The sequence below is a fragment of the Hyla sarda genome, chromosome 5 (assembly GCF_029499605.1).
Source record: "Hyla sarda isolate aHylSar1 chromosome 5, aHylSar1.hap1, whole genome shotgun sequence".
In the NCBI taxonomy this organism is placed as follows: domain Eukaryota; kingdom Metazoa; phylum Chordata; class Amphibia; order Anura; family Hylidae; genus Hyla; species Hyla sarda.
Genome location: NC_079193.1, coordinates 24,811,301 through 24,837,789, shown reverse-complemented (window position 1 = coordinate 24,837,789; position 26,489 = coordinate 24,811,301). Strand labels below are relative to the sequence as shown.

The 26,489-nt window shown below is 41.4% G+C and overlaps 1 protein-coding gene across 6 annotated transcripts; it reads left to right on the top strand.

Moving 5' to 3' along the window:
- The first annotated feature begins 559 nt into the window (after window positions 1–559).
- LRRD1 (leucine rich repeats and death domain containing 1) lies at window positions 560–26,404 on the top strand. Of its 6 annotated transcripts, XM_056518358.1 has the most exons (7): window positions 4,618–4,639; window positions 4,738–4,839; window positions 7,686–9,249; window positions 13,413–13,611; window positions 16,305–16,466; window positions 19,837–19,957; window positions 26,200–26,404. In XM_056518358.1, the coding sequence occupies exons 3-7, from the start codon at window positions 7,747–7,749 to the stop codon at window positions 26,381–26,383; spliced, it is 2,169 nt and encodes a 722-aa protein (XP_056374333.1). In that variant the 5' UTR covers window positions 4,618–4,639; window positions 4,738–4,839; window positions 7,686–7,746; the 3' UTR covers window positions 26,384–26,404. The 6 variants fall into 6 exon arrangements, 5 of the variants coding, with proteins under 5 accessions (XP_056374331.1, XP_056374334.1, XP_056374332.1 ...); XR_008843580.1 differs by lacking the exons at window positions 4,618–4,639; window positions 4,738–4,839 and adding an exon at window positions 560–947 and having other exon boundaries at window positions 19,841–19,957; window positions 26,200–26,336; XM_056518356.1 differs by lacking the exons at window positions 4,618–4,639; window positions 4,738–4,839 and adding an exon at window positions 565–947.
- Window positions 26,405–26,489: the final 85 nt, after the last annotated feature.

Genomic DNA, 26,489 nt, shown 5'->3' with positions numbered 1-26,489 from the left:
ATAAGAGATAGATATGAGATAGATGAGATAGATAGATATGAGATAGATATGAGATAGATATGAGATAGATAGATATGAGATAGAGAGATAGATAGATATGAGATAGATAGATATGAGATAGAGAGATAGATAGATATGAGATAGATAGATAGATATGAGATAGATAGATAGATAGATAGGAGATAGATATAGATAAATAGATATGAGATAGATAGATACTGTATATAGATTGATAAAAAGCAAAATACGACCATAGCACTCTCAAGTTGAGGTGAAGGAGTAGCTTTATTCCATCACAACCGAATGGTGATGTTTCGGCTACGGAATTGCAGCCATTATCAAGCAACAAGCAAGTGAACAAATGGTAGTATACATATGTATATGCACAAAAAGTGATTGGTCAATTGGTATACACAAAAAAGGTGAAACATACACAGAGAAATAATTAAGCATACAGGCGGTACATATGCAAATAACAAACCTAGTGTATCATCTCCAAAGGGGAGTGCCATGAACAGTGTACAGTGATAAAGTACATAAAAACTCACTAGGGCTTCCTTTTTTGCTGTATTAAATTTTTTTATTTTTTTATTGATAAAACAATAAATAAACAGTTTAAAAAAAAAACTCACTAGGGGCGGCGCTGAAGTGGGGTTGCACATGCGTGGTATGCGCTGCAAAGCCGGCAGATGGATAGGCAAGATGGTCAGGTGTTGCCTCAGTGCTGTAGAGGAATAATGACGGCCATATTGTGAGCTGGCAAACTAGCCAGAACAATTTTCTCTCTTGTTGTTTTCTTGACCCTTAGTTCAATATCCCCATCTCAAAAGAAAAAGGACAAACCTGGATGGTACCCCCACATCCAAGAACCCCAATAAAAGGGACACGGTCTCTCTCAGAAGCATGCCGGTCCTACTGCTCTCACCCCACTCTGGTATAGTCACCAGGTGAGAAGACTGTTTGATGACCTCCTACCCCGTCCTTCCTGTCTGGCCAACTCAGGTAGATGGCTGTTATAAATCTCTATACCAGCCTGACCAGATTTTCTAGAGTGGAGCAGTGGTCTGTAACCTAGGCAACAAGCTGTCAACAAGAGAAGGGACAAGGAATATAAGGAGAAGGAGGCAAGTATGCTAGATAAATGTGTTTGCAAAAACACTTACCTACACAACTTCCTCTGGAGCATACAGCAGCTGATAAGTACTGGAAGGGTTAAGTAATTTACAAATCTGTTTAACTTTCTGGCAACAGCCGCCAGGACCCATGTCTAATGCCAGACATCACCAATCGTGGTTATGCCAAGCATTAACCTCTTAGACACCGCAATTAAATTTGATCATGGTGTCTAAAATGAAAAAAAAATCCATTCCGGCAGCTCAGCATAGCTGATCGGGACTACCGCGGTAAAACCCTGGTGTCCCGATCAGCTGAGAGGATGGCAGGAGGGCTCTTACCTGCCTCCTCGCCGTCCGATCGGTGCTCTGATGCTCCAGGAGGCCTCAGAGTGCCAATAACACTGATCAATGCTATGGCATATCATTGAACGGTGTATGCAATCCAAGGATTAATGTAATAGTCCTCTATGGGGACTAAAAATGGTGTAAAAGAAAGGTAAAAAAAAAGTTAATAAATGGGAATCAACCTAATAAAAGTTTGAATCACCTCCTTTTCCCATTTAAAAAATTAAATAAAATTGTAAACAAAAAAAAACATTAACATATGTGGTATCGCCGCATGCGTAAATGTCCATGCTATAAAAATATAATGTTAATTAAACCGCAAGGTCAATGGCGTATATGTCAAAGTCCTAAATTGCATATTTTTGATCATTTTGTATACCCTAAAAAAAAGTCTAAAAAGCGATCAAAAAGTCCCATCAAAACTACAGATCATGGCGCAAAAAAATGAGCCCTCACACATCCACATATACGGAAAAATAAAAAAGTTATAGGGGTGAGAAAAGGACAGGAATATTAAATGTACAAATTTTCGTGCACAATGTTATAATTTTTTCACAAAATTAAAACGAAATCAAACCTATATAATTTGGTTACAAAATAAAGATAAGGTGTCATATTTACCAAAAAGTGCACTGCGTGAAAACGGATGCCACTAAAAGTTAATAAATGTTTTTTTTTGTTTGTTTTTTGTTTCGCCATACATTTTGTGGTGAAAGGATTGATGTCATTACAAAGTAAAATTGGTAGGGCCTAAAACAACCCCTTATATAGATCTGTTGGTGGAAAACTGAAAGCATTATGATTTTTAGAAGGTGAGGAGTTAAAAACTAAAGTGCAAAAATGGACTGCAGCCGAGACACAGACAAGCTCAGCTGGCAGCTCTGAATCTTCTCCTCTCTGTTTACAACTGCATGTGCAGAGAGAAGAAAGATCGGAGCTCAGATAGTAAAATGAATGAGAGAATGCAGTAAGGCAGAGTCAGGAGTATGCGGAGGTCAGGCGTACCTAGAGCATTTGGCACCCGGGGCGGACCCTTTGTTTGGCACCCCCCACACACACACACACCCACACACACACACACACGCATCCCCCCTTAATTACACCCCCTCCCTCCCCTCCCCCCAGGGGAGGACTGACAACACTCGGGGCCCCTGCTAGGCTCTGCAGCTCGTCAATTTTCTGCCGCGCTCCTATTCCACCCAAATCCCACACACAATAAATTAAAATTTATATATGTAAGAAACACTTTAACGTAGGCAAATTTCCATGACCAATAATACTGGTATACAAGGAGTAAATATATATCACCACACAATAACTTTATAATACGGCCATACTGTACTGAATAAAACCACTATATACAGACCAGTATACTATAAAGAATCTGTATACAATATATACATAGTGTCCCGGACCTCAGCAGCGGCGGTGGCGGGTCAGTCCGCCCCTGGCACCCCCCTTGAGAGTGGCACCCGGGGCGGGCCGCCCCCCCCCTTGGTACGCCACTGCTGTTGTGCTATGAGCACAGTGCTGGCTCCTGCCTGAGCTTGTCTGTGTCCCGGCTGCTGTCTGAGATTTAGGACTCCAGCATGGGTCTGAAATCTATAAAAAGGGCTTGTGGCCAGGACTGGTGGGGAGACCCCTAGTGGTCATTTTTTCAAAGTGGAAAATTAAATAGAAAGAAGCATATTGTTTAATAACATGCAATTGGAAAGTTATTCTGCATACATTAATCTATAATATATTTAAAGTTTTATTTTATAATAGGTACCCTTTAAGGGGTTAATATCTCTTGGCTGGAAGCGGTCTTATGAGCTGTCATATCGTTTCCCAGTAGTTGGCGCTGTTGTGCAGTATATTGCAGACAGCTTTATGTTATGCTGTAATGTGGAATCTACTACTGTACATAAAAATTCACTCGGATTAGGCTAATGTGAACCTGGCCTTAGAGCGTGTTTGTGAGTCGCCTACAATCACTATGTATATATACTTGCCGTCATTGTAAAGTCCACAGTGACTGGGTGTATATATTGTTATGCATTTCAGCCTTTTCCTTAAATGGGCACTGTCAGATACAAAAACTTTTGATGTGTTGTAAAGCATGTATAACCAATAGGTTTTGCAGTTGCTTTCATTAGAAAATTTTCAGTATTTCATACAGAAAAAGCCAGTCAAACAACTGCCCCCCCTGCCTGCTTGGACACATATTAGTCCTGCTGTGTCCATGCGTCATCACCTATGTCATGGACACACTTCTTTGATTGACAGCTGTGAGCGCAGGGAAAAATCCTCCCGCTGTCAGCTTGTGTCCCGCTACTGTCAGTGAGGACAAGCTGGGAGTTGTAGTTTTGCTAAGGCTAGGGGGGATGTGAGCAGACAGCATACTGAGGGAGGGGGCGGAGACCTGCACAGTGAGACCACGCCCCCTCCCTTTGAGAGGAATTCAGACTAGTGAGCTAAATTAAAAGTGTAAAAATAAATAAATAAATAAAGGTGCTAGACACATAAAAATTGGATATACATGGTCAGGATTAGGTACTGAGTGATATATTTAAAAAAATGTTTTTTTTGTTGGACCTGACGGGTACACTTTAAGGAACGGTAAAGTTAGGGTAAGCTTTTGTTTTCTGTTATCTTTTATTTCATAGGCGAGAATGAGAGTTCTTTCCATCCGAGACCCATGTCTTGCATTTGTTAGATGTGTCTGTGAAGCGGATTACTCTCTAAAACAGTGTTTCCCAATCAGGGTGCCCCCAGCTGTTGCAAACCTACAACTCCTAGCTTGCCCGGACAGCCAACGGCTGTCCGGGCATGCTAAGAGTTGTAGTTTTGCAACAGCTGGAGGCACCCAGGTTGGGAAACACTGATGTTACATAATAATTATAATTCCTTTATTTATATAGCACCAACATATTCTGCAGCGCTATACAGAGCTTGTTGGTACCTGCTGTTCTAACATGTAGTTTTGCAACAGCTGGAGGCACCCCCGGTTGGGAAACACTGTTCTAGACCAAGGGTTGCTAGGGGACAGCTTGGAATGGATGTGTTTACTGGCATACCAGAACATAGGCTTGGCCTCCTGGTCTCAGGTCAGCTGTGGCCCTCTATAACCCCTCATAGCTTCTCCAGGGGCGGCAGCCATGCCAGGTTTTAACGTTGTCAGCTGATAAGCTTGTATTGTAAGTTCTATGGGCAGGAATGGTCAGGGATGGGTTGTAATACAAGTTATTACTTGCTGACCACAGTGCTCAAACACCAACACAGTGTTTATGTACAGCTCTCCATAGTGACCGCTCATCTGCTTGTGTCTCCAGTCACTATGCAGAACGTTCCTCCCATGGAATTGTGACTTTCTCCTGAGTCCTACTCCACAATCCAGGTAAGTGCACATGCCCTCATTACAGTAGCTTCAGACGTAGTCACCTGGGGGGGTAGGGTTGCCACCTGGCCGGTATTTTGGCCACCCTGCCGGTATTTTTATATTAAAAACATGCTGAGAGTTGTAGTTTTGCAACAGTTGGAGGCACCCCGGGTTGGGAAACACTGATCTACACTATATAGTCCGACATGCTGGGAGTTGTAGTTTTGCAACAGCTGGAGGCACCCCTGGTTGTAAAATACTGAGGTACCTATACTATATACTACTATATAGTCTAACATGCTGGGTGTTGCAGTTTTGCAACTGCTGGAGGCACCCCTGGTTAGGAAACATTGATCTATACTATATAATTCTATATAGTCCAACATGCTGGGAGTTGTAGTTTTGCAACAGCTGGAGGCACCCCTGGTTGGAAAACACTGACCTATACTATATACTACTATATAGTCCAACATGCTGGGAGTTGTAGTTTTGCAACAGCTGGAGGCACCCCTGGTTGGAAAACTCTGACCTATACTATATACTACTATATAGTCCAACATTCTGGGAGTTGTAGTTTTGCAACAGCTGGAGGCACCCCTGGTTAGGAAACATTGATCTATAATATATACTACTATATAGTCCAACATGCTGGGAGTTGTAGTATTGCAACAGCTGGAGGCACCCCTAGTTGGAAAACACTGACCTATACTATATACTACTATATAATCCAACATGCTGGGAGTTGTAGTTTTGCAACAGCTGGAGGCACCCCTGGTTGGAAAACACTGACCTATACTATATACTACTGTATAGTCCAACATGCTGGGAGTTGTAGTTTTTATTTGGGGCAGCTGCTGAGCCACAGGCTGTATCAGGGCATGCTGGGAGTTGTAGTTAGTAACTAACTGCATCTCCTGAATTAAAAAAAAATTGCAACTTCTGCTTCAGTCCTTTTAACAAAACTCCTTGGAGGAGATTTATCAAAACCTGTCCAAAGGAAAAGTTGCCCATAGCAACCAATCAGATCACTACTTTCATTTTTAACAAGGCCTCTGCAAAATGAAAGAAGCAATCGGATTGGTTGCTATGGGCAACTGGGCAAATTTCCCCCTTAGGCTTTGTTCACACAGCAGAATTTCTGCTAAATTTATTGCACATTGTATTGAATGCGGATTCTTCTGTCTCACAGGGTGGACTTTCCGCAGCGGAAATTCTGCTTTCCAGATGCTGCAATAACATTGGGGGAGATTTATCAAAACCTGTCCAGAGGAAAAGTTGCCCAGTTGCCCATAGCAACCAATCAGATCACTTTCATTTTGCAGAGGCCTTTTCAAAAATGAAAGCAGCGATCTGATTGGTTTCTATGGGCAACTCAGCATGTATTTAAACTATGCGGAATTCTGGGTGGAATCCCATTTGAATTTCGGAGTTTTGAACACACAAAAATTCAGCCGGAATTCCGCTCAAATTCAGCAAAACTGCAAAATTCTGCAGAACGGGATTTGAGCAGAATCACAGAATTTCTGCCGTGTGAACATAGCCTTAGGATGAAGTCAAACATGTTTTGAATTTTGCAGCAGCAGCTGATTTATCGAACGAGACTATTTCAAATTGTTGAAAATTTTCGTAAAATGTAAAAAATTTATGCACAATCTTACTCCAGCCAGGACCAAACTTTTGAAAATTACTTAGATCTTAGCCATTTATGAAGAACATGTGCCTTTTTGATAAATTTGGGGGAAGTACAAAATAATAAGATTGATCACTTCAATTACTGGAATTGCACATTTAGTCGGAAATAAGCACTGGCAAAATTACTGGATTTACACAAATACAGTGGTCCCTCAAGTTACAAAATTAATTGGTTCCAGGACGACCATTGTATGTTGAAACCATTGTATGTTGAGACCAGAACTCTATGGAAACCTGGTAATTGGTTCTAAAGGCACCAAAATGTCTTCCAAAAATAGGAAAAAGTGAGGATTAAAGAAAAATAAGTAAATAACTAATATAGATAAAGCAAGTCCTTACATATAAAAGTAATAAAGAGCTGCTGGGAGCTGTAAATCACTGTCTATGTCCGGGCATGCTGGGAGTTTTAGTTTTGCAACAGCTGGAGGCACCCTAGTTGGGAAAAACTGGTCTATGTAGAGGACAGGAGCTTCTTCGGGGTCCTGTACAGTACACGCAATGTCCTAAAAAAAGTAACATGGAGTCGCCCTCACCTGGTGCCCAAAGGAGCAGCTAACCATGGTACAGGTAAAGTGTACAGAACATGTAATACCTCCCTGTACTATAGGGGGCGCTACCAGACACCAGTCAGTGCATACACTTCAGTAATACAGGGGTTTTACCAGTGAGATGTCCATTCTGATTGGTCAGTTCTTCCGGCCATTAACACGTTTCACAGATCTGGACTGTCTGTACATTGTATGTTGAGTCTGGTTTCAAGTCACAATGGTCCAGAAAAGATCATTGTATGTTGAAACTATTGTATGTTGAGGCCATTGTAAGTTGAGGGATCACTGTAATGATTATCCCCCCCATGTTAACTGATACAACAATATGGGCGATAGTATAAGGCCTTGTTCACATAGGAGAATTTTGGTGGAATGTCGGGTCCGAAAATTTCACATTCCGAAAAAAACAAAAACATAACAGACCGAATCTTATGCAGCGTTTTAATAATGTTATATGGACAACATCTAATGGTGATCACATCTCAGTTACGTATGGTTCTGTCCAATGGTTCAGTCATTCAGAACAACTTTAAGACTTTCCTGATAATGGCAGTGGAGGTTTGTCTGTATATCTGAGGTTACCAGTTTATTGTACTAGTATAAGGATCTTGGTATCATTTACAGGCCATACACAAGAAGAGATTGGTCCTATGATTGTCCCCGATGTGGTGAATTCCAGTCAACCATGTTATCTGAGGCCCTCACAGTCTTTAATCTGAATGACAAGCAGTTGACTGAGATACCAGAAGACATCCTCACCTCTCCAGACATAAAGTATTTACAGCTCAACCACAACGCAATCAAGGAGCTGCCACGAGATCTACAATGTCTCCACAAATTAGAGATATTGTCCATGGAAGGAAACATGCTGAAGTGTCTACCTCCAGAAATAGGTCATCTATCCCAACTCCAAGCCTTAAACCTCAGCCATAACCTTATAACACTTCTACCGGATGACATCTCTTGCTTCCAACATATCAGACAGCTCTTTGTCTCCCATAATCACCTCACACAATTACCTTCATGTATAGGAAACCTGACAACGTTACAGATCCTGGGGTTGAGCGGAAACCACCTGAAGTCATTGCCAGAGTCAATGGCCAACCTCAAGAAACTTCATGTGCTTAACCTAGACCATAATCAGATGTCTATCCTACCCAAATGCATCTTCAGGCTCCCACAATTAGTTAAGCTCTGCCTTTGTGGTAACCAGATCAAAAATTTGCCAAAAGAAATTGGAAGCCTGAAGAACCTGCGCGAACTCTCTCTAAGTAACAATCAGATCGCGTTCTTGCCAATACAGCTGTATAACTTGACCAACCTAGAAGAACTGATGATTGATGACAACCGACTAACTGGACTATCAGACAAGATTGAGCGGCTGCAACAACTCAAAGTCCTTTCCATTGCCAATAACTTACTTCAGACTGTCAACGATAAACTGTGTGGCTGTCAATGTATGCAGACTTTAATCCTGACTGGCAATCAGTTGTGTTCTCTTCCTGAAAAGATCCACAAGCTAACCAACTTGACAGAGCTTTACATTGACAGAAACGTGTTGGAGGTCCTACCTGAGCAACTGGCGCACTTGAAGAATCTATCTGTGATGGCTTGTGGAGACAATCACCTGCTTCATCTCCCAATTGAACTGAACAATTGTTCTCAGATAACCAAATTAGACTTAAGTAGTAACCGGCTGGCAGAATTCCCCGAAGCTTTGTCCTCCATGTTTGCTCTGCTACATTTGAACCTCAACCATAATGGGATTCAAGAAATTCCGCAAACCATCATTTACAACTCGAAGCTAGAAGTTTTAGAGATCAGTGGAAATAAATTACAGGAATTCTCTAGCTACATTTGTACACTTCACCAACTCATTTACTTGGATCTGAGCAAGAACGAGCTTCAAGGTGTCCCATCAAATGTGTCCGCCATGACGTCCTTGTGCGATCTTCTTCTCCATTGTAATAACTTGATAAGTTTTCCTCTTGAACTGTGCAGCTTGCAAAATCTTCAGAGACTCAACCTGTCGGGAAATCACATTCAGTCTCTACCTGCGCAGATCTGTCAAATGGAGTCACTGAAGGAGCTGGACCTTTCCAACAATGATTTCAGAGTTTTCCCAAGAGAAGTGTGCCGTGTTCTGTCCCTGGAAACTCTACATATCCGGCATGGCAGTGGCATGAAGGTAAACTGTGTTTTTGTCATTTACTTATCAGTTATAGCATTTCTACCTCTTAAGATGGCATCATTTGCATTATCTATAATACTGTGATAAATACAACTAAAATATAATATACTTTTGTACTTTATCATATTGTTACCCAATCCCATGATGTTAAAGGGGTACTCCGCTGGAAAAAAAAATATTTTTAAATCAACTGGTGCCAGAAAGTTAAACAGATTTTTAAATTACTTCTACTTAAAAATCTTAATCCTTCTAGTACTTCTCAGCTGTTGTATGATCCACAGGAAGTTCTTCTCTCTTTGAATTTCCTTTCTGTCTGACCACAGTGCTCTCTGCTAACACCTCTGTCTATTCTAGGAACTGTCCATAGTAGGAGCAAACCTCTCCTGCTCTAGACAGTTCCTAAAATAGAGGTGTCAGCAGAGAGCACTGTGGTCAGACAGAAAGGAAATTCAAAAAGAAAAGAACTTCCTGTGGAGCACATAGCTGATATGTACTGGAAGGATTAAGATTTTTAAATAGAAGTAATTTACAAATCTGTATAACTTTCTGGCACCGATTGATTATAAAAAAAATCTACAACTCATCTCTGGAGAACCTTTCACAGACTAACATTTTACAGCAAAAGTTGTGCCCAGAAAGCACTCAACCCCTAATGTGTCCTTACCCAGTAAAACTTTTATTAAAAGGCTACTAAGATGTTAAAGTGCAACTGTCACAAATTTGTACACCCATAAACTAATCACAAGGTAACAAAGTTCTTTAGAATTACTCTCCAGGTATACCTTTTACTGCTTTCTAGCAGCTTTTATCAGGCTAAAAAAATGCTTTATAAGGCTGCATTCACACCACGTTTTGTACATACGGGTGCCGGATCCGGCGGGGGGAGAGGCAAACCGGGTGCTTCCGTACCCCGGCCGGATCAGCCTGTGACTCCATTTACTTTAATGATCCGACCGGAGTCAAACGGTGACTCCGGTCGGCTCAGTTTTGACCCGTATGCGGTTTCCTGACCGGACTTATAACCGTAGTATCCTACGGTTTTAGGTCCGGTCCAAAACCGCATACTGGTCAAAACTGAGCCGACCGGAGTCACCGTTTGACTCCGGTCGGATCATTAAAGTAATTGGAGTCACGGGCTTATCTGGCCGGGGTACGGGAGTACCCGGATTGCCCCTCCCCCCGCCGGATCCGGCACCCGTATGTACAAAACGTGGTGTGAATGCATCCTAAGTCGGATAGGCGTGGCTATGGCCGCCACGCCTATATCCTGTATGTCAGCGCTAGGATCACTGTGTGATTGGTCCCAGCACATAGGCCCCTTTATTATCCTTATCTTTGGCGGCGAACATACAAATGTATAAGTAAAACAAGTTCCCATTTACAATGCCCGTTCTCCTATTCGGTTACAGTGCCGTCACAGCGGGTTAGTTCGCATAGCAAGAGGCAGAGCATTACGCTGCGCACTGGGGCCGGGAGCGAGCGCTTGCTATGAAAACTAGCCGCCCACAGCGCCGGTGATGGTATCACAGCATACTGGGGCCATCAGGAGAGATCGCTTGTGGCCTGCAGCACCAGGAGGCAGTTTTCTTCACATTACCGGCGCTGTGGGCGGCTAGTTTTCATAGCAAGCGCTCGCTCCTGGCCCCAGTGCACAGCGTAATGCTCTGCGGCTTGCTATGCAAACTAACCCGCTGTGACGGTGTGAGGTGAAAAAATTGGACCGCTCCTCCCCTTCGCTCTGTAACCTTATAGGAGAATAGGAGAACGGGCACTGTAAACTGAAGAATGGGCACTTGTTTTACTTATACATTTGTATGTTCGCTGCCACAGATAAGGATAATAAAGGGGCCTATGTGCTCGGACCAATCACACAGTGGTCCTAGTGCTGATGTACAGGATATAGGCGTGGCAGCCGCAAGCCATAGCCACGCCTATCCGACTGTTGCTGACTGTCTTATAAAACATTTTTTAACCTGATAAAAGCTGCTAGAAAGCATTAAAAGTATACCTGGAGAGTAATTCTGAAGAACATTGTTACCCAGTGATTAGTTTATGGGGGTACAAATTCGTGACAGTTGCGCTTTAATTATACTTATTAGTGTAAGTGAAACAAAAATGATTAAAAAGCCAACTCAACAACACGTGCTGAATGTTCCAATCACTAAATCATAATGAGTATTGCACTAAATACTAGAAATGAAGCCTCAAGGTAAGCTGTGGACCACATTCAATAAATGGCCTTATAGACAAAAGGATTATTGACTCAACAAGACACTGATGCCTGTGAACACATTAGATACCATATAGTGACAATTCAGTAACTATTTGGCTTCTTCTGTAGGCAGCTGCCCCCCCCCCCCCCCCCCTGTAGATAGCTGGCCTCCCTCAGTAGGTAGCTGTTTCTCCCTGTAGATAGCTGCCCCCCCCCCCCCCCAATGTAGCAAAGTAGATAGTTGGTCCCTCACCAGAATTATTTAAAAAAACAAAAACACCCATACTCACCCGCTGGTTCTCGTGCAGTCCACATGGCCTCTTCCCCCTCCTCTCTCTCATTTATTTATTTATATAGCGCCTACAGATTCCGCAGCGCTTACAATTATGGGGTACAAACAAAGACAAATATCAGACATGATATTACACTATAAATATTCAAACAAGAGGTGTGGGGATATATTGAGGATATGTTGGGGATATGTTGAGGATATGTTGGGGATATATTGAGGATATGTTGGGGATATATTGAGGATATGTTGGGGATATCTTGGGGATATGTTGGGGATATGTTGAGGATATGTTGAGGATATGTTGGGGATATGTTGAGGATATGTTGGGGATATGTTGGGGATATGTTGAGGATATGTTGGGGATATGTTGGGGATATGTTGAGGATATGTTGGGGATATGTTGAGTATATGTGGGGGATATGTTGGGGAAATGTTGGGGATATATTGAGGATATGTTGGGGATATGTTGGGGATATGTTGGGGATATGTTGAGGATATATTGAGGATATGTTGGGGATATATTGAGCATATGTTGGGGATATGTTGGGGATATGTTGGGGATATGTTGGGGATATGTTGGGGAAATGTTGAGGATATGTTGAGGATATATTGAGGATATGTTGGGGATATATTGAGTATATGTGGGGGATATGTTGGGGAAATGTTGGGGATATATTGAGGATATGTTGGGGATATGTTGGGGATATGTTGGGGATATGTTGGGGAAATGTTGAGGATATGTTGAGGATATGTTGAGGATATGTTAGGGATATGTTGGGGATATGTTGGGGATATGTTGGGGATATGTTGGGGATATGTTGAGGATATGTTGAGGATATGTTGAGGCCAATTAGAGACTGTTATAGGCCTGTCTGAAGAGATGTGTTTTCAGGCCACGTTTGAAACTATGGATGTTGTGGTTGAGTCTGAGGGATTGAGGGATAGCATTCCAGAGAACCGGTGCAGCACGAGTGAAGTCTTGGAGACGGGAGTGAGAAGTTCGGATTATAGAAGATGTTAGTGTGAGGTCATTAGCAGATCGGAGAGAACGTGTAGGATGGTAGACGGAGATGAGAGAGGAGATGTAGGGAGGTGCAGCATTGTGGAGAGCTTTGTGTGTGAGACTGAGGATTTTGTACTGTATTCTGGACTGAATTGGTAACCAGTGTAGTGACTGGCACAGGGAGGAGGCGTCGGTGTAGCGGCTGGAGAGGAAGATGAGTCTGGCTGTGGCATTAAGGATGGACTGGAGAGGAGAGAGTTTGGAGAAAGGAAGGCCTATTAGTAAAGAGTTACAGTAGTCGAGGCGGGAGTGAATCAAAGCAATAATGAGAGTTTTAGCATGCACACGATAATATCACTTGTGCACCGGAGCAGAGGGAAAGAGATGCTCTTCCTCTTGTGACTGCCGGCATAATGCTGCCGGCGTATGCAAGAGTGATTGACAGGATGAGGAGCCATCGGCTCTTTGTTCTGTCAGTCATACAGTCTAGCCAACAATTCTGTGGATAGGGGATAAATTTACTTTTAACTGCATAACCCCTTTAAACCAGCAGAATTGTGAATGCAGCTCTGAAGACCAGGAAATTAATTTCAGATGTTCACAGATTCACTAATATTTTTCTAATAATGTTATATGGATTGTGCTTTTCTTAGATTGCAGATTTTCCTGGAGAATTATGTACAATGAATAATCTAAAGAACCTTGATATTTCTGACAACGCTATAAGATCCATTCCAGAAAGCATTGGAGGAATGAAAAATCTTGTCAACATTACAGCTTCTAATAATCAGCTATCCTGTCTTCCTGCATCTGTTTCTGTGATGGAGGGACTCCAGCACATTAAACTGAATGGTATGTAAACTTACGGCATCCTGGCCATATTGTCATGTGTATGGCCGCCAATAAGTCAGGTTGTGGGGTTATAGGGGTATTCCAGTGAAAACATTTTTTTTTTTCATATCAACTGGGTCCTGAAAGTTAAACAGATTTGTAAACTATTTCTATTAAAAAATCTTAATCCTTCCAGTACTTATCAGTTGAGTTGTTCTTTTCTGTCTGACAACAGTGCTCTCTGCTGACACCTCTCTCTGTCTCAGGAACTGTCCAGAATAGGAGAAAATCCCCATAGCAAACCTCTCCTGCTCTGGACAGTTCCTGAGACAGACAGAGGTGTCAGCAGAGAGCGCTGTGGTCAGACAGAAAAGAACAACTCAACTGATAAGTACTGGAAGGATTAAGATTTTTTAATAGAAATAGTTAACAAATCTGTTCAATTTTCTGGAGCTAGTTGTTATGAAAAAAAAAAAAAAAAAAAAATAATAAGTTTTTCACCAGAATACCCCTTTAAATTCCTTTTCAGATGCCCTATTACTAATATGTAGAACACATTGAAAGTCTAAAATTTGTATTTGCTAATTTGAGTAGAAGTGCTCAAAATATCTTGGAGGAATAAATTAATATAAATCCATAAAATGTCAAATGATGGAGGCAGTAACCTACCAACCAGCTCAATCTTTGCAGAATTAAGGCTGGGTTCACACTATGGTGTGTAATTACGGTTCCCGTATACGGCTGGGAGGAGGGGTGGGTGGGGCTTAATCGCGGCGCCCGCACTCAGCCGTATTCGGGAACCGTATTTAATGTATGTCTATGAGCCGACCGGAAGGTGAACCGCAGCCTCCGGTCGGCTGCTTTTTCGGCCGTATGCGGTTTCCCGACCGCAGGCAAAAACGTGGTCAACCACGTTTTTGCCTGCGGTCGGGAAACCGCATACGGCCGAAAAAGCAGCCGGCCGGAGGCTGCGGTTCACTCCGGTCGGCTCATAGACATACATTAACTACGGTTCCCCTATACGGCTGAGTGCGGGCGCCGCGATTAAGCCCCGCCCACCCCTCCTCCAAGCCGTATACGGGAACCGTAATTACACACCATAGTGTGAACCCAGCCTTAGAGAAATGGGGCTCAACTGTGCCCCAAAAAGGGATTTGCAGGAGTCGTCGTTGGGCTACAAAGAGAGAGCAAAAAAAAAAGAAAAACACTCCAAGAGACCTAAACCTTTTGCCATAGAACAGTGGTCTTCAACCTGCGGACCTCCAGATGTTTCAAAACTGCAACTCCCAGCATGCCCGGACAGCCGATGGCTGTCCGGGCATGCTGGGAGTTGTAGTTTTGCAACATCTGGAGGTCCGCAGGTTGAAGACCACTGCTATAGAACATAGGGGGAGATTTATCAAAACCTGTGCAAAGGAAAAGTTGCCCATAGCAACCAATCAGATCACTGCTTTCACTTTGCAGAGGTCTTGTTAGAAATGAAAGAAGCGATCTGATTGGTTGCTATGGGCAACTGGGCAAATTTTCCTCTGCACAGGTTTTGATGAATTTCCCCCTATGGGGGTATTTTATCTTTGCATTTAGAACATTATTTTTGCTTACTTCGAGCAGACATCATGTTGCACATGCACCTAAGCACTTTTTTTGTCACTTTTCTGGGTACTCCTAAAGTAACACACAGCCTTTCAGTTTTCACTTTGCAGTGGTTGTAAATTTATGAAGTGCGAATGTAAAAAAAAAAAAAAAGTCACAAACCCCTCCAAAATGTCGCAAGTCAAAGCCAGGTCAGACCTGGCATCCAAAACTGCCTTTGTAGGGAGTCTAACAAAAGTGTACAACTCCCTGTGATAGTATAATAAATGTGCCACACATAAGCAAAACCAAGGCAAAAAAAAGGCTTTAAAACTTTCCAAAGACAACAATGATAAATCTCCCCCTTTGGGTCTTAAAAGGGTACTCCATATGTTAAAGGGGTACTCCGGTGGAAAAGGTTTTTTTTTTTTTTTTTTAAATGAACTGGTGCCAGAAATTTAAACAGATTTGTAAATGACTTCTATTAAAAAAAAATCTTTATTCTTCCAGTACTTATTAGCAGCTGTATGCTACAGAGGAAATTCTTTGCTTTTGGAATTTCTTTTTGTCTTGTCCACAGAGCTCTCTGCTGACACCTCTGTCCGTGTCAGGAACTGTCCAGAGCAGCATAGGTTTGATATGAGGATTTTCTCCTGCTCTGGACAGTTCCTGATACGGGCATCAGGTGTCAGCAGAGAGCACTGTGGACAAGACAAAAAAGAAAAAAAATCAAAAAGCAAAGAGTTTCCTCTGTAGCATACAGCTGCTAAAAACTACTGAAAGGGTAAAGATTTTTTTAATATCTGTTTAACTTTCTGGCACCAGTTGATTTAAAAAATAAAATGTTTGCCACCGGAGTACCCCTTTAAAGGATTTCCCTGTAGTCATGAGTTGGCCCTTTTAAGGGGTACACCCATTCCCCAGCGTTCTGAACATCCTGTGAAGTTACGGCCACACCCTTCATGATGTCACACCACACCCCCTCCATTCATGTCTATGGGAGGGGGTGTGACGGTCGCCATGCCCCCTCCCATAGACATGAATGGGGGGGTGATGTCACGACCGTGGCCACCTTCACGCTTTCCATAGGTATTAATTTTCCTTCTTAGTTTCAGCCTAAACTCTTATCTAAATCTATTTAGGCAACAAGCTGACATCATTGCCTGGTGACATCCATCGTCTGAAGAATCTGACGGAGATAAGTCTTGATGGCAATCCCATGATGAAACCCCCGCGCCTTGTGTGTGAAGGAAAACAACTGTATCCCATTGGGCGTTATCTACAGGCAGCTGACCTTATAGAAGGTGCAGTATGGACTCTCAAATTCTTATTTGATTCCTGAATTTCTGTTGTTTTTAACATTTTTGATGGGCTCCATCTCAGGGTTCAGGATCAGGGATGTAGGCAAACATGCTGCGACTGACTGACACAAATTTTTTATCCAATAGCTAGGACCAGTGTCACTTTTTGTGTTTTATTGCTTCCTGGATTCATGGTCAATTTGCCCATAACAACCCCCCCAAAAAAACTGGATGCAAAAACGTAGTGTGACTATGCCCTTACCGCTACTAACGTCCAGTTCCTTTTCATGTCCTTCTGGCTACAGGACCCTCAAAAAAGTAGGACCTAGGTGTAAATTAAAGGATCTCATTTAAATGGGTATTCCAGCCATATACATCTTATCCCCTATCCAACGGATAGGGGATAAAATGTCTGATTGCGGGGAACCACTGGGACCCCCGGCCCCATCCCCCCCCATGGGATCGGGGTGTCTGCTTCAGTCTTGGAAACGCAGGGTTTCCGGGACTGGAAATGGGACTTCATGCCACGCCCCCTGGTGACATCACGCCACACCCCTCTATTCATGTTTATAGGAGAGAGCTTGACCCAGCGTTTCCAAGACTGGAGTAGAAAGGAGATAAGGAATAAGATGTATATGGCCAGAATACTCCTTTAAAAGGGTACTCCGCTAAAAACATCTTATCCCCTATCTAAAGGATAGGGGATAAGATGTCTAATCGTGGCGGTCCTGTTGCTGGGCACCTCCGCGATCTCCGCTGCGGCACCACTGTCATTCGGTGCACGGAGTGAACTCCGCTCCGTGCCAAATGACTGGCAAACACAGCTGCCACGCCCCCTTCATTTATGTTTATGGGAAGAGGCGTGACTGCTACGTACTAGCCGTCATCCCCCCCTCCCATAGACATGAATGTTGGGGGCTTGGCGTGGAAGCTCTAAGCTTCCGTGTTCCAGACGCAGCTGTCGCTGGCCCGGAGATCGCAGGGGTCCCCAGCTGCGGGACCCCTTTGATTAGGGAATAAGATGTTTTCAGCGTAGTACCCCTTTATGGTTTGATTGCCCCCCTCCCCCCCTAGATCTCGCTTGGCTTGGTTTATGTTCTGGGGCTGGAATAAATTTGGTGCCTGGTCTGGAGTCTGAAATAATTTCAGGGCCTGGTCTAGGGTCTAAATGTATTTTTAGAGTCTTGTCTGTACAGTAGTTTGGGCAAATGAGGTGGCACAGTATATATCTGAGGCACATCTGTGGAACAAAGTAATTAGACAATGATTAAAGGGGTATTCCGGGATTTCTTTTATTTGACTATGCTACAGGGGCTGTAAAGTTAGTGTCGCCCATAATATAGTGTCTGTACCTGTGTGTGACGGTTTTCTCACAATTCTGTGATTTTCACCCCAATATTTATTTTTACCAGCATACAAAATGACTGCTGTGTCAGATTTTTCCCAGGTTGCAATGCGGCCGAGACCTGACATCACTAGTCAGCTGATGACAGGGAGCCTGTCTGCTTCAATGGGTGGAGGGATCAATCTGCAAGTAATGCAACAGCTGGAGGCACTCTGATTGAAAACCACAGCTCTCCAGCCCATTTATGTTTCAATGGGTGGGGTGGCTGATGTGTGGGAAGGAGGAAAATGGTATCATGGGATTTGTAGTCAAACAAGAAAACTGAAAACAGGAAATGCAAGTTCAAGTTCCCGCGGAATTTCGCGGTGTGAACTTTAACATTAGTGTGAACGGGTTTCCGCGAGACCCGATCACACTGCGGAATTTCCGCGCAAAGAAAGAACATGTTCAGTCTTTGCGCGGATTCCGCGAGCACTGCATAGCCGTCAATGGTGACGGCTCAGTGCCCCGCGGCCCTAGCGCCGAAGGATTATCGGCGGCGGCCGCCAGGCGGGAGCTCCGCTCGCGGAGTTCATCCTCGAGAATTCCGTAGTGTGAACGGGGCCTTATGGTAATCTCACAGCATAGCCATTTAGCCCAAGACAAGCGCAGATCCTTCCTAAGCATGTCCATTACTGTCTGCCAGGTACATACTAAAATCACCTTATGGTGGAGAACCCCTTTAAACCATGATGGGGGTTGTATTGTTTTTTTTTTTTGTTTGTTTTTTACATCACATGCAAACATGTGTGTTATTACACTAACTTTTACCTGAGGCTGGTAAATTCTCAAGCGGTAGAATTCAAAAGATTGTTATGGGACTAAGCAATTTTTAGTTAAAGGGGTACTCCGGTGAAAACCTTTTTTCTTTTAAATCAACTAGTGGCAGAAAGTTAAACATATTTGTTAATTACTTCTATTAAAAAATCTTTATTTATTGTTGTCCTTAGTGGGATTTGAACCTAAGTCCCCAGCACTGCAAGGCAGCAGCGCTAACCACTGAGCCACCATGCTGCCCTTAGCATACATCTGCTATGCATGGTTGCTAAAATGGACAGAGATGTCAGCAGAGAGCACTGTGCTCGTGATGTCATCAGTGTTCCAAAAAGAAAGGAATTTCCTCTGTAGCATTCAGCAGCTAATAAGTACTGGAAGGATTAAGATTTTTTAATAGAAGAAATTTACAAATATGTTTAACTTTCTGCCACCAGTTGATTTAAAAGAAAAAAGGTTTTCACCGGAGTACCCCTTTAAAACCCTACACGGGACCTAAAATAGCTGACAAATAGGAGCAGAAGACAGAAAATCTAAAGACCACAAATAGCCAAGAATACAAAACTTGTTGATAGCTTAAGATTTCTTGTGAATACCTGCAGCTAGAAGTAGGAGAATCAATGAAATAGTAACAAGTGATTCTTAAAGGGGTATTCCAGTGGAATTTTTTTAATTTTTTATTAATTGATGCCAGAAAGTTAAACGAATTGGTAAATTACTTCTATAGAAAAATCTTAACCCTTCCAGTACTTATCAGCTGGTGAATGCTCCACAGGAAGTTATTTTCTTTTTTAATTTATTTTCTGCCTGACCACAGTGCTCTCTGCTGACACCTCTGTCCATGCCAGTAACTGTCCAGAGCAGTATAGGTTTGCTATGGGGATTATCACCTGTTTTGGACAGTTCCTGACATGAACAGAGGTGTCAGCAGAGAGCACTGTGGTCAGACAGAAAAGAAATTCAAAAAGAAAAAAACTTCCTGTGGAGCATACAGCAGCTGATAAGTACTGGAAGGATTAAAATATTTTAATAGAAGTGATTTAAAAATCTGTTAAACTTTCTGGCACCCAACAATTTTTTCCACCGGAGTACCCCTTTAATAGTGGGTTCACAATTTTTTTGTCAAATATTTTTCTTATTTTTTTCTTTTTTTTTCTTTAATGTGTGAACATATCTGAATTCTTCAGGAAATTACTGACTAAGTGCTTCTTCTAGACAGGATCATGCAAAAAATCTTCAAATTAGTCTCTCGTAAGGTGTTCATGGAAGATTTTACATTTTTCTGCAAGAAACTTCGGGTTGATGATGAAGACGTCAAAGCTATAGTAAAGAATCGGTAAGAAAGGCAATTAATATTAAAATACTTAGATAAGTCCCGTTAAGCCAGCGGTCTTCAAACTGTGGCCCTCCAGCTGTTGCAAAACTACAACTCCCAGCATGCCCGGACAGCCAACGGCTGTCCGGGCATGCTGGGAATTGTAGTTTTGCAACATCTGGAGGGCCACAGTTTGAAGACCACAGAGAATAGATTACCAGTATGTTTATTGGTTCAGCACACAAAATGGCAGTGATCCGAAGCACTGTAGTACCCTGCACCCCCAAGGATGTACTAATTTAGTACCCACATCCCCCACAGATGCAAAAGTTTATGGGGCCTATAATAGCACTGTTAAGGACGGTTTTTATGCTGGTGCTGTCATATGGATGTGTACCATATTAAGATTTCCATGGTTTTCATTATTTGAAAAATTTGAAGTGAAATGTCAGGTATCACGAACAGCAAAAAGCTGCAAATAAACAGCAGACTATTGCCTAAGCCTTTTCACACGGGTTCCACTATAATACTGCCTCCTATATACAAGAATATAACTACTAAAATACTGCTCCTATATACAAGAATATAACTACTATAATACTGCCTCCTATATACAAGAATATAACTACTATAATACTGCTCCTATATATACAAGAATATAACTACTATAATACTACCTCCTATATACAAGAATATAACTACTATAATACTGCCTCCTATATACAAGAATATAACTACTATAATACTGCTCCTATATACAAGAATATAACTACTATAATACTGCTCCTATACACAAGACTATAACTACTATAATACTGCTCCTATATACAAGAATATAACTACTATAATACTGCCTCCTATTTACAAGAATATAACTACTATAATACTGCTCCTATATACAAGAATATAACTACTATAATACTGCTCCTATATACAAGAATGTAACTACTATAATACTGCTCCTATATATAAGAATATAACTAGTATAATACTGCCCCTATGTACAAGAATATAACTACTATAATACTGCTCCTATATACAAGAATATAACTACTATAATACTGCTCCTATATACAAGAATATAACTACTACAATACTGCCTCCTATATATAAGAATATAACTACTATAATACTGCCTTCTATGTACAAGAATATAACTACTATAATACTGCCTTCTATGTACAAGAATATAACTACTATAATACTGCCTTCTATGTACAAGAATATAACTACTATAATACTGCCTTCTATGTACAAGAATATAACTCCTATAATACTGCCCCTATGTACAAGAATATAACTACTATAATACTGCTCCTATATACAAGAATATAACTACTATAATACTGCTCCTATATACAAGAATATAACTACTATAATACTGCTCCTATATCCAAGAATATAACTACTATAATACTGCCTCCTATATATAAGAATATATCTACTAGAATACTGCTCCCTATATACAAGAATATAACTACTATAATACTGCTCCTACATACAAGAATATAACTACTATAATACTGCCCCCCTATATACAAGAATATAACTACTATAATACTGCTCTCCTATATACAAGAATATAACTACTATAATACTGCCCCTATATACAAGAATATAACTACTATAATACTGCCTCCTATATACAAGAATATAACTACTATAATATTGCTCCTATATACAAGAATATAACTACTATAATATTGCTCCTATATACAAGAATATAACTACTATAATACTGCTCTATATACAAGAATATAACTACTATAATACTGCTCCTATATACAAGAATATAACTATAATACTGCTCTTATATACAAGAATATAACTACTATAATACTGCCTCCTATATACAAGAATATAACTACTATAATATTGCTCCTATATACAAGAATATAACTACTATAATACTGCTCCTATATACAAGAATATAACTACTATAATATTGCTCCTATATACAAGAATATAACTACTATAATACTGCCACCTATATACAATATAACTACTATAATACTGCTCTTATATACAAGAATGTAACTACTATAATACTGCCTCCTATATACAAGAATATAACTATAATACTGCTCTTATATACAAGAATATAACTACTATAATACTGCCTCCTATATACAAGAATATAACTACTATAATATTGCTCCTATATACAAGAATATAACTACTATAATACTGCTCCTATATACAAGAATATAACTACTATAATATTGCTCCTATATACAAGAATATAACTACTATAATAATGCTCCTATATACAAGAATATAACTACTATAATACTGCTCTATATACAAGAATATAACTACTATAATACTGCTCCTATATACAAGAATATAACTACTATAATACTGCCCCCTATATACAAGAATATAACTACTATAATACTGCCCCTATGTACAAGAATATAACTACTGTAATACTGCTCCTATATACAAGAATATAACTACTATAATACTGCTCTATATACAAGAATAGAACTACTATAATACTGCTCCTATATACAAGAATATAACTACTATAATACTGCCTCCTATGTACAAGAATAGAACTACTATAATACTGCTCCTATATACAAGAATATAACTACTATAATACTGCTCCTATATACAAGAATATAACTACTGTAATACTGCTCCTATATACAAGAATATAACTACTATAATACTGCTCCTATATACAAGAATATAACTGCTATAATACTGCCTCCTATATACAAGAATATAACTACTATAATACTGCTCCTATATACAAGAATATAACTACTATAATACTGCTCCTATATACAAGAATATAACTACTATAATACTGCTCCTATATACAAGAATATAACTACTATAATACTACCTCCTATATACAAGAATATAACTACTATAATACTGCTCCTATATACAAGAATATAACTGCTATAATACTGCCTCCTATATACAAGAATATAACTACTATAATACTGCTCCTATATACAAGAATATAACTACTATAATACTGCCTTCTATGTACAAGCACTCCACCTATGTAACCCATTGCAAGTGATCCCGCATTAAATCCAATGTGTGTTGTGTTTTCTTGAGGTAACCTTATAGTATTATGTATGTGTTGTCATCTGTGCATTTACCATAAGTATTAGCAGGATTACTTTTAATTACTTAATTTCATTGAGATATATATAAACTGCTCAAAAAAATAAAGGGAACACTCCAAGTCAATGACACTTCTGTGAAATCCCACTGTCCACTCAGGAAGAACACTGATTGACAATCAATTTCACATGCTGTTGTGCAAGTGGAACAGACAACAGGTGGAAATTATAGGCAATTAGCAAGACACCCCCCAATAAAGGAGTGGTTCTGCAGGTGGTGACCACAGACCACTTCTCAGTTCCTATGCTTCCTGGCTGATGTTTTGGTCACTTTTAGAGATGAGCAAATTTACAGTGATTCGATTCGTCACAAACTTCGCGGCTCGGCAGTTGATGACTTTTCCTGCATAAATTAGTTCAGCTTTCAGGTGCTCCTGTGGGCCGGAAAAAGGTGGTTACAGTTCTAGGAGAGCCGCGAAGTTCGTGACGAATCGAATCACTGTAAATTTGCTCATCTCTAGTCACTTTGGAATGCTGGCGGTGCTTTCACTCTAGTGGTAGCATGAGACGGAGTCTACAACCCACACAAGTGGCTCAGGTAGTGCAGCTCATCCAGGATGGCACATCAATGCGAGCTGTGGCAAGAAGGTTTGCTGTGTCAGCGTAGTGTCCAGAGCATGGAGGCGCTACCAGGAGACAGGCCAGTACATCAGGAGACGTGGAGGAGGCCGTAGGAGGGCAAAAATCCAGCAGCAGGACCGCTACCTCCGCCTTTGTGCAAGGAGAAGCAGGAGGAGCACTGCCAGAGCCCTGCAAAATGACCTCCAGCAGGCCACAAATGTGCATGTGTCCACTCAAACGGTGAGAAACAGATTCCATGAGGGTGGTATGAGTGCCCGACGTTCACAGGGGGGGGGGGGGGGGGTTGTGCTTAAAGCCCAACACTGTGCAGGATGTTTGGCATTTGCCAGAAAACACCAAGATTGGTAAATTTGCCACTGGCGCCCTGTGCTCTTCTCAGATGAAAGCAGGTTCACACTGAGCACATGTGACAGTGACAGAGTCTGGAGACGCCGTGGAGAACGTTCTGCTGCCTGCAACATCCAGCATGACCGGTTTGGCGGTGGGGCCGCACAGCCCTCCATGTGCTTGCCAGAGGTAGCCTGACTGTCATTAGGTACCGAGACGAGATCCTCAGACCCCTTGTGAGACCATTTGCTGGTGCGGTTGGCCCTGGGTTCCTCCTAATACAGGACAATGCTAGACCTCATGTGGCTAGAATGACAGCAGTTCCTGCAAGAGGAAGGCATTGATGCTATGGACTGGCCGCCCGTTCCCCAGACCTGAATCCGATTGAGCACATCTGGGACATCACGTCTCACTCCAACCACCACAGACTGTCCAGGAGTTGGCGGATGCTTTAGTCCAGGTCTGGGAGGACATCCCTCAGGAGACCATCCCCCACCTCATCAGGAGCATGCCCAGGCGTTGTAGGGAGGTCATACAGGCACGTGGAGGCCACACACACTACTGAGCCCCATTGTGACTTGTTTTAAGGACATTACATAAAGTTGGATCAGCCTGTAGTGAGGTTTTCCACTTTGATTTTGAGTGTGACTCCATATCCAGACCTCCATGGGTTGATAAATTTGATTTCCATTGATAATTTTTGTGTGATTTTGTTGTCAGCGCATTCAACTATGTAAAGACGCAAGTATTTCATACGATTAGTTCATTCATTCAGATCTAGGATGTGTTATCTTAGTGTTCCCTTTATTTTTTATACACATATACAGTGATCCCTCAACTTACAATGGTCTCAGGTTACAATATTTTTGGTCTTTTCTGAACCATTGTAACTTGACCAATCAGAAAGGGCATTCACTGGTAAAACCCCTGTATTACTGAGGTGCGTGCACTGACTGGTGTCTGGTAGCGCCCCCTACAGTACAGGGAGGTATTTCATGTTCTGTACTCTTGACCTGCCCCAGGGTTAGCTTCTCCAGGTGAGGGCGGCTCCATATTACTTTTTTAGTAACAGGACCCTGAAGAAGCTCCTGTCCTCTACATAGACAGTGATTACAGCTCCCAGCAGATCTTTCTTACTTTTAAATGTAAGGATTTGCTTTATATATATTAGTCTTCTACTTATCTTTCTTTAATCCTCACTTTTTCCTATTTTTTGGATGACATTTTGGGCTTCAGAACCACTGGTCATCCTGGAACCAATTAAAGGGGTTCTCCACCATAAGGTGATTTTAGTACGTACCTGGCAGACAGTAATGGACATGCTTAGGAAGGATCTGCGCTTGTATTGGGGCTAAATGGCTATGTTGTGAGATTATCATAACACTGTGGCTAGCTGTTTGTGAACTGGTATTTCCAGTTTGACTTTTCTTTTTTTGATTACAAATCCCAAAATTCCATTTTCCTCCCTCCCACACATCAGACACCCCACCCATTGAAACATAAATGAGCTGCATCCATTCAAAAGACCTGTGTTTTTCAATCAGGGTGCCTACAGCTGTTGCATTAGTTGCAGATTGATCCCTCCACCCATTGAAACAGACAGGCTCCCTGTCATCAGCTGACTAGTGATGTCCGGTCTAGGCTGCTTTGCAACCTGGGAAAAATCTGAGACAACAGTCATTTTGTATGCTGGTAAAAATAAATATTGGGGTGAAAATCACAAAAGAATTGTGAGAAAACCGTCACACACAGGTACCGACACGATATTATGAACTACATTAACTTTACTGCCCCTGTAGCATAGTCAAATAAAAAAAACTCCTGGAATACCCCTTTAATATTGCATGGTGAGGGACCACTGTGTCTGTGTGTCTATATATATATATATATATATATATATATATATATACCGTATATATATATATATATATATATATATATATTCCTACTTTGCAGTGTAGTATCCTTATGCCCATATTCCCATATTAAGGTGATATGTGGGGCTCCACCTTTTAACACCAGGCTGCAGTAGGTACACATTTTTTAGATTTAGCACTGGTGTACCCTCTCTTTCTTTTCTTTTTTTACATATATGAGTTTTTTGATAGTAGGTGATGAATGATGCAGAATTGCGACAATGTTATCTAAGACAGTATTATTCTGTTTAGTGCCACATAATAATACCATGTGCAATGTCTCTGATAGAGCGCTACAGTATCCGGAGAAAATCCTGCAAGTGTTAAACCTATGGAGGGAACAAATACAAGCGGATATGGGCCCTGCCGCCATTACTGAGCAGCTGATTCGAGTCCTGGTGATGGCAGATCTACATGAAATTGCCCTAAAAGCCAAGATGTTAAAGCTTTCTGTAAAAGCAATAAAAATCTAATGTCTCATCACCGGTCTGTACAGAAAACTATTGTCTCGCTTTGTTTTTTGGTCTACAACAGGACTGCAACATCCATGAGGCGAGTTGAACTTCTCACCTCTTGCAA

Excerpts from the sequence above, each read along its gene's own strand:
- LRRD1 (XM_056518356.1), top strand. The coding sequence starts at position 904 with ATGCCGGTCCTACTGCTCTCACCCCACTCTGGTATAGTCACCAG. Across the intron at positions 948-7,685 it reads CACTCTGGTATAGTCACCAG|GCCATACACAAGAAGAGATT; the intron begins GTGAGAAGACTG and ends TATCATTTACAG. Across the intron at positions 9,250-13,412 it reads GGCATGGCAGTGGCATGAAG|ATTGCAGATTTTCCTGGAGA; the intron begins GTAAACTGTGTT and ends TGCTTTTCTTAG.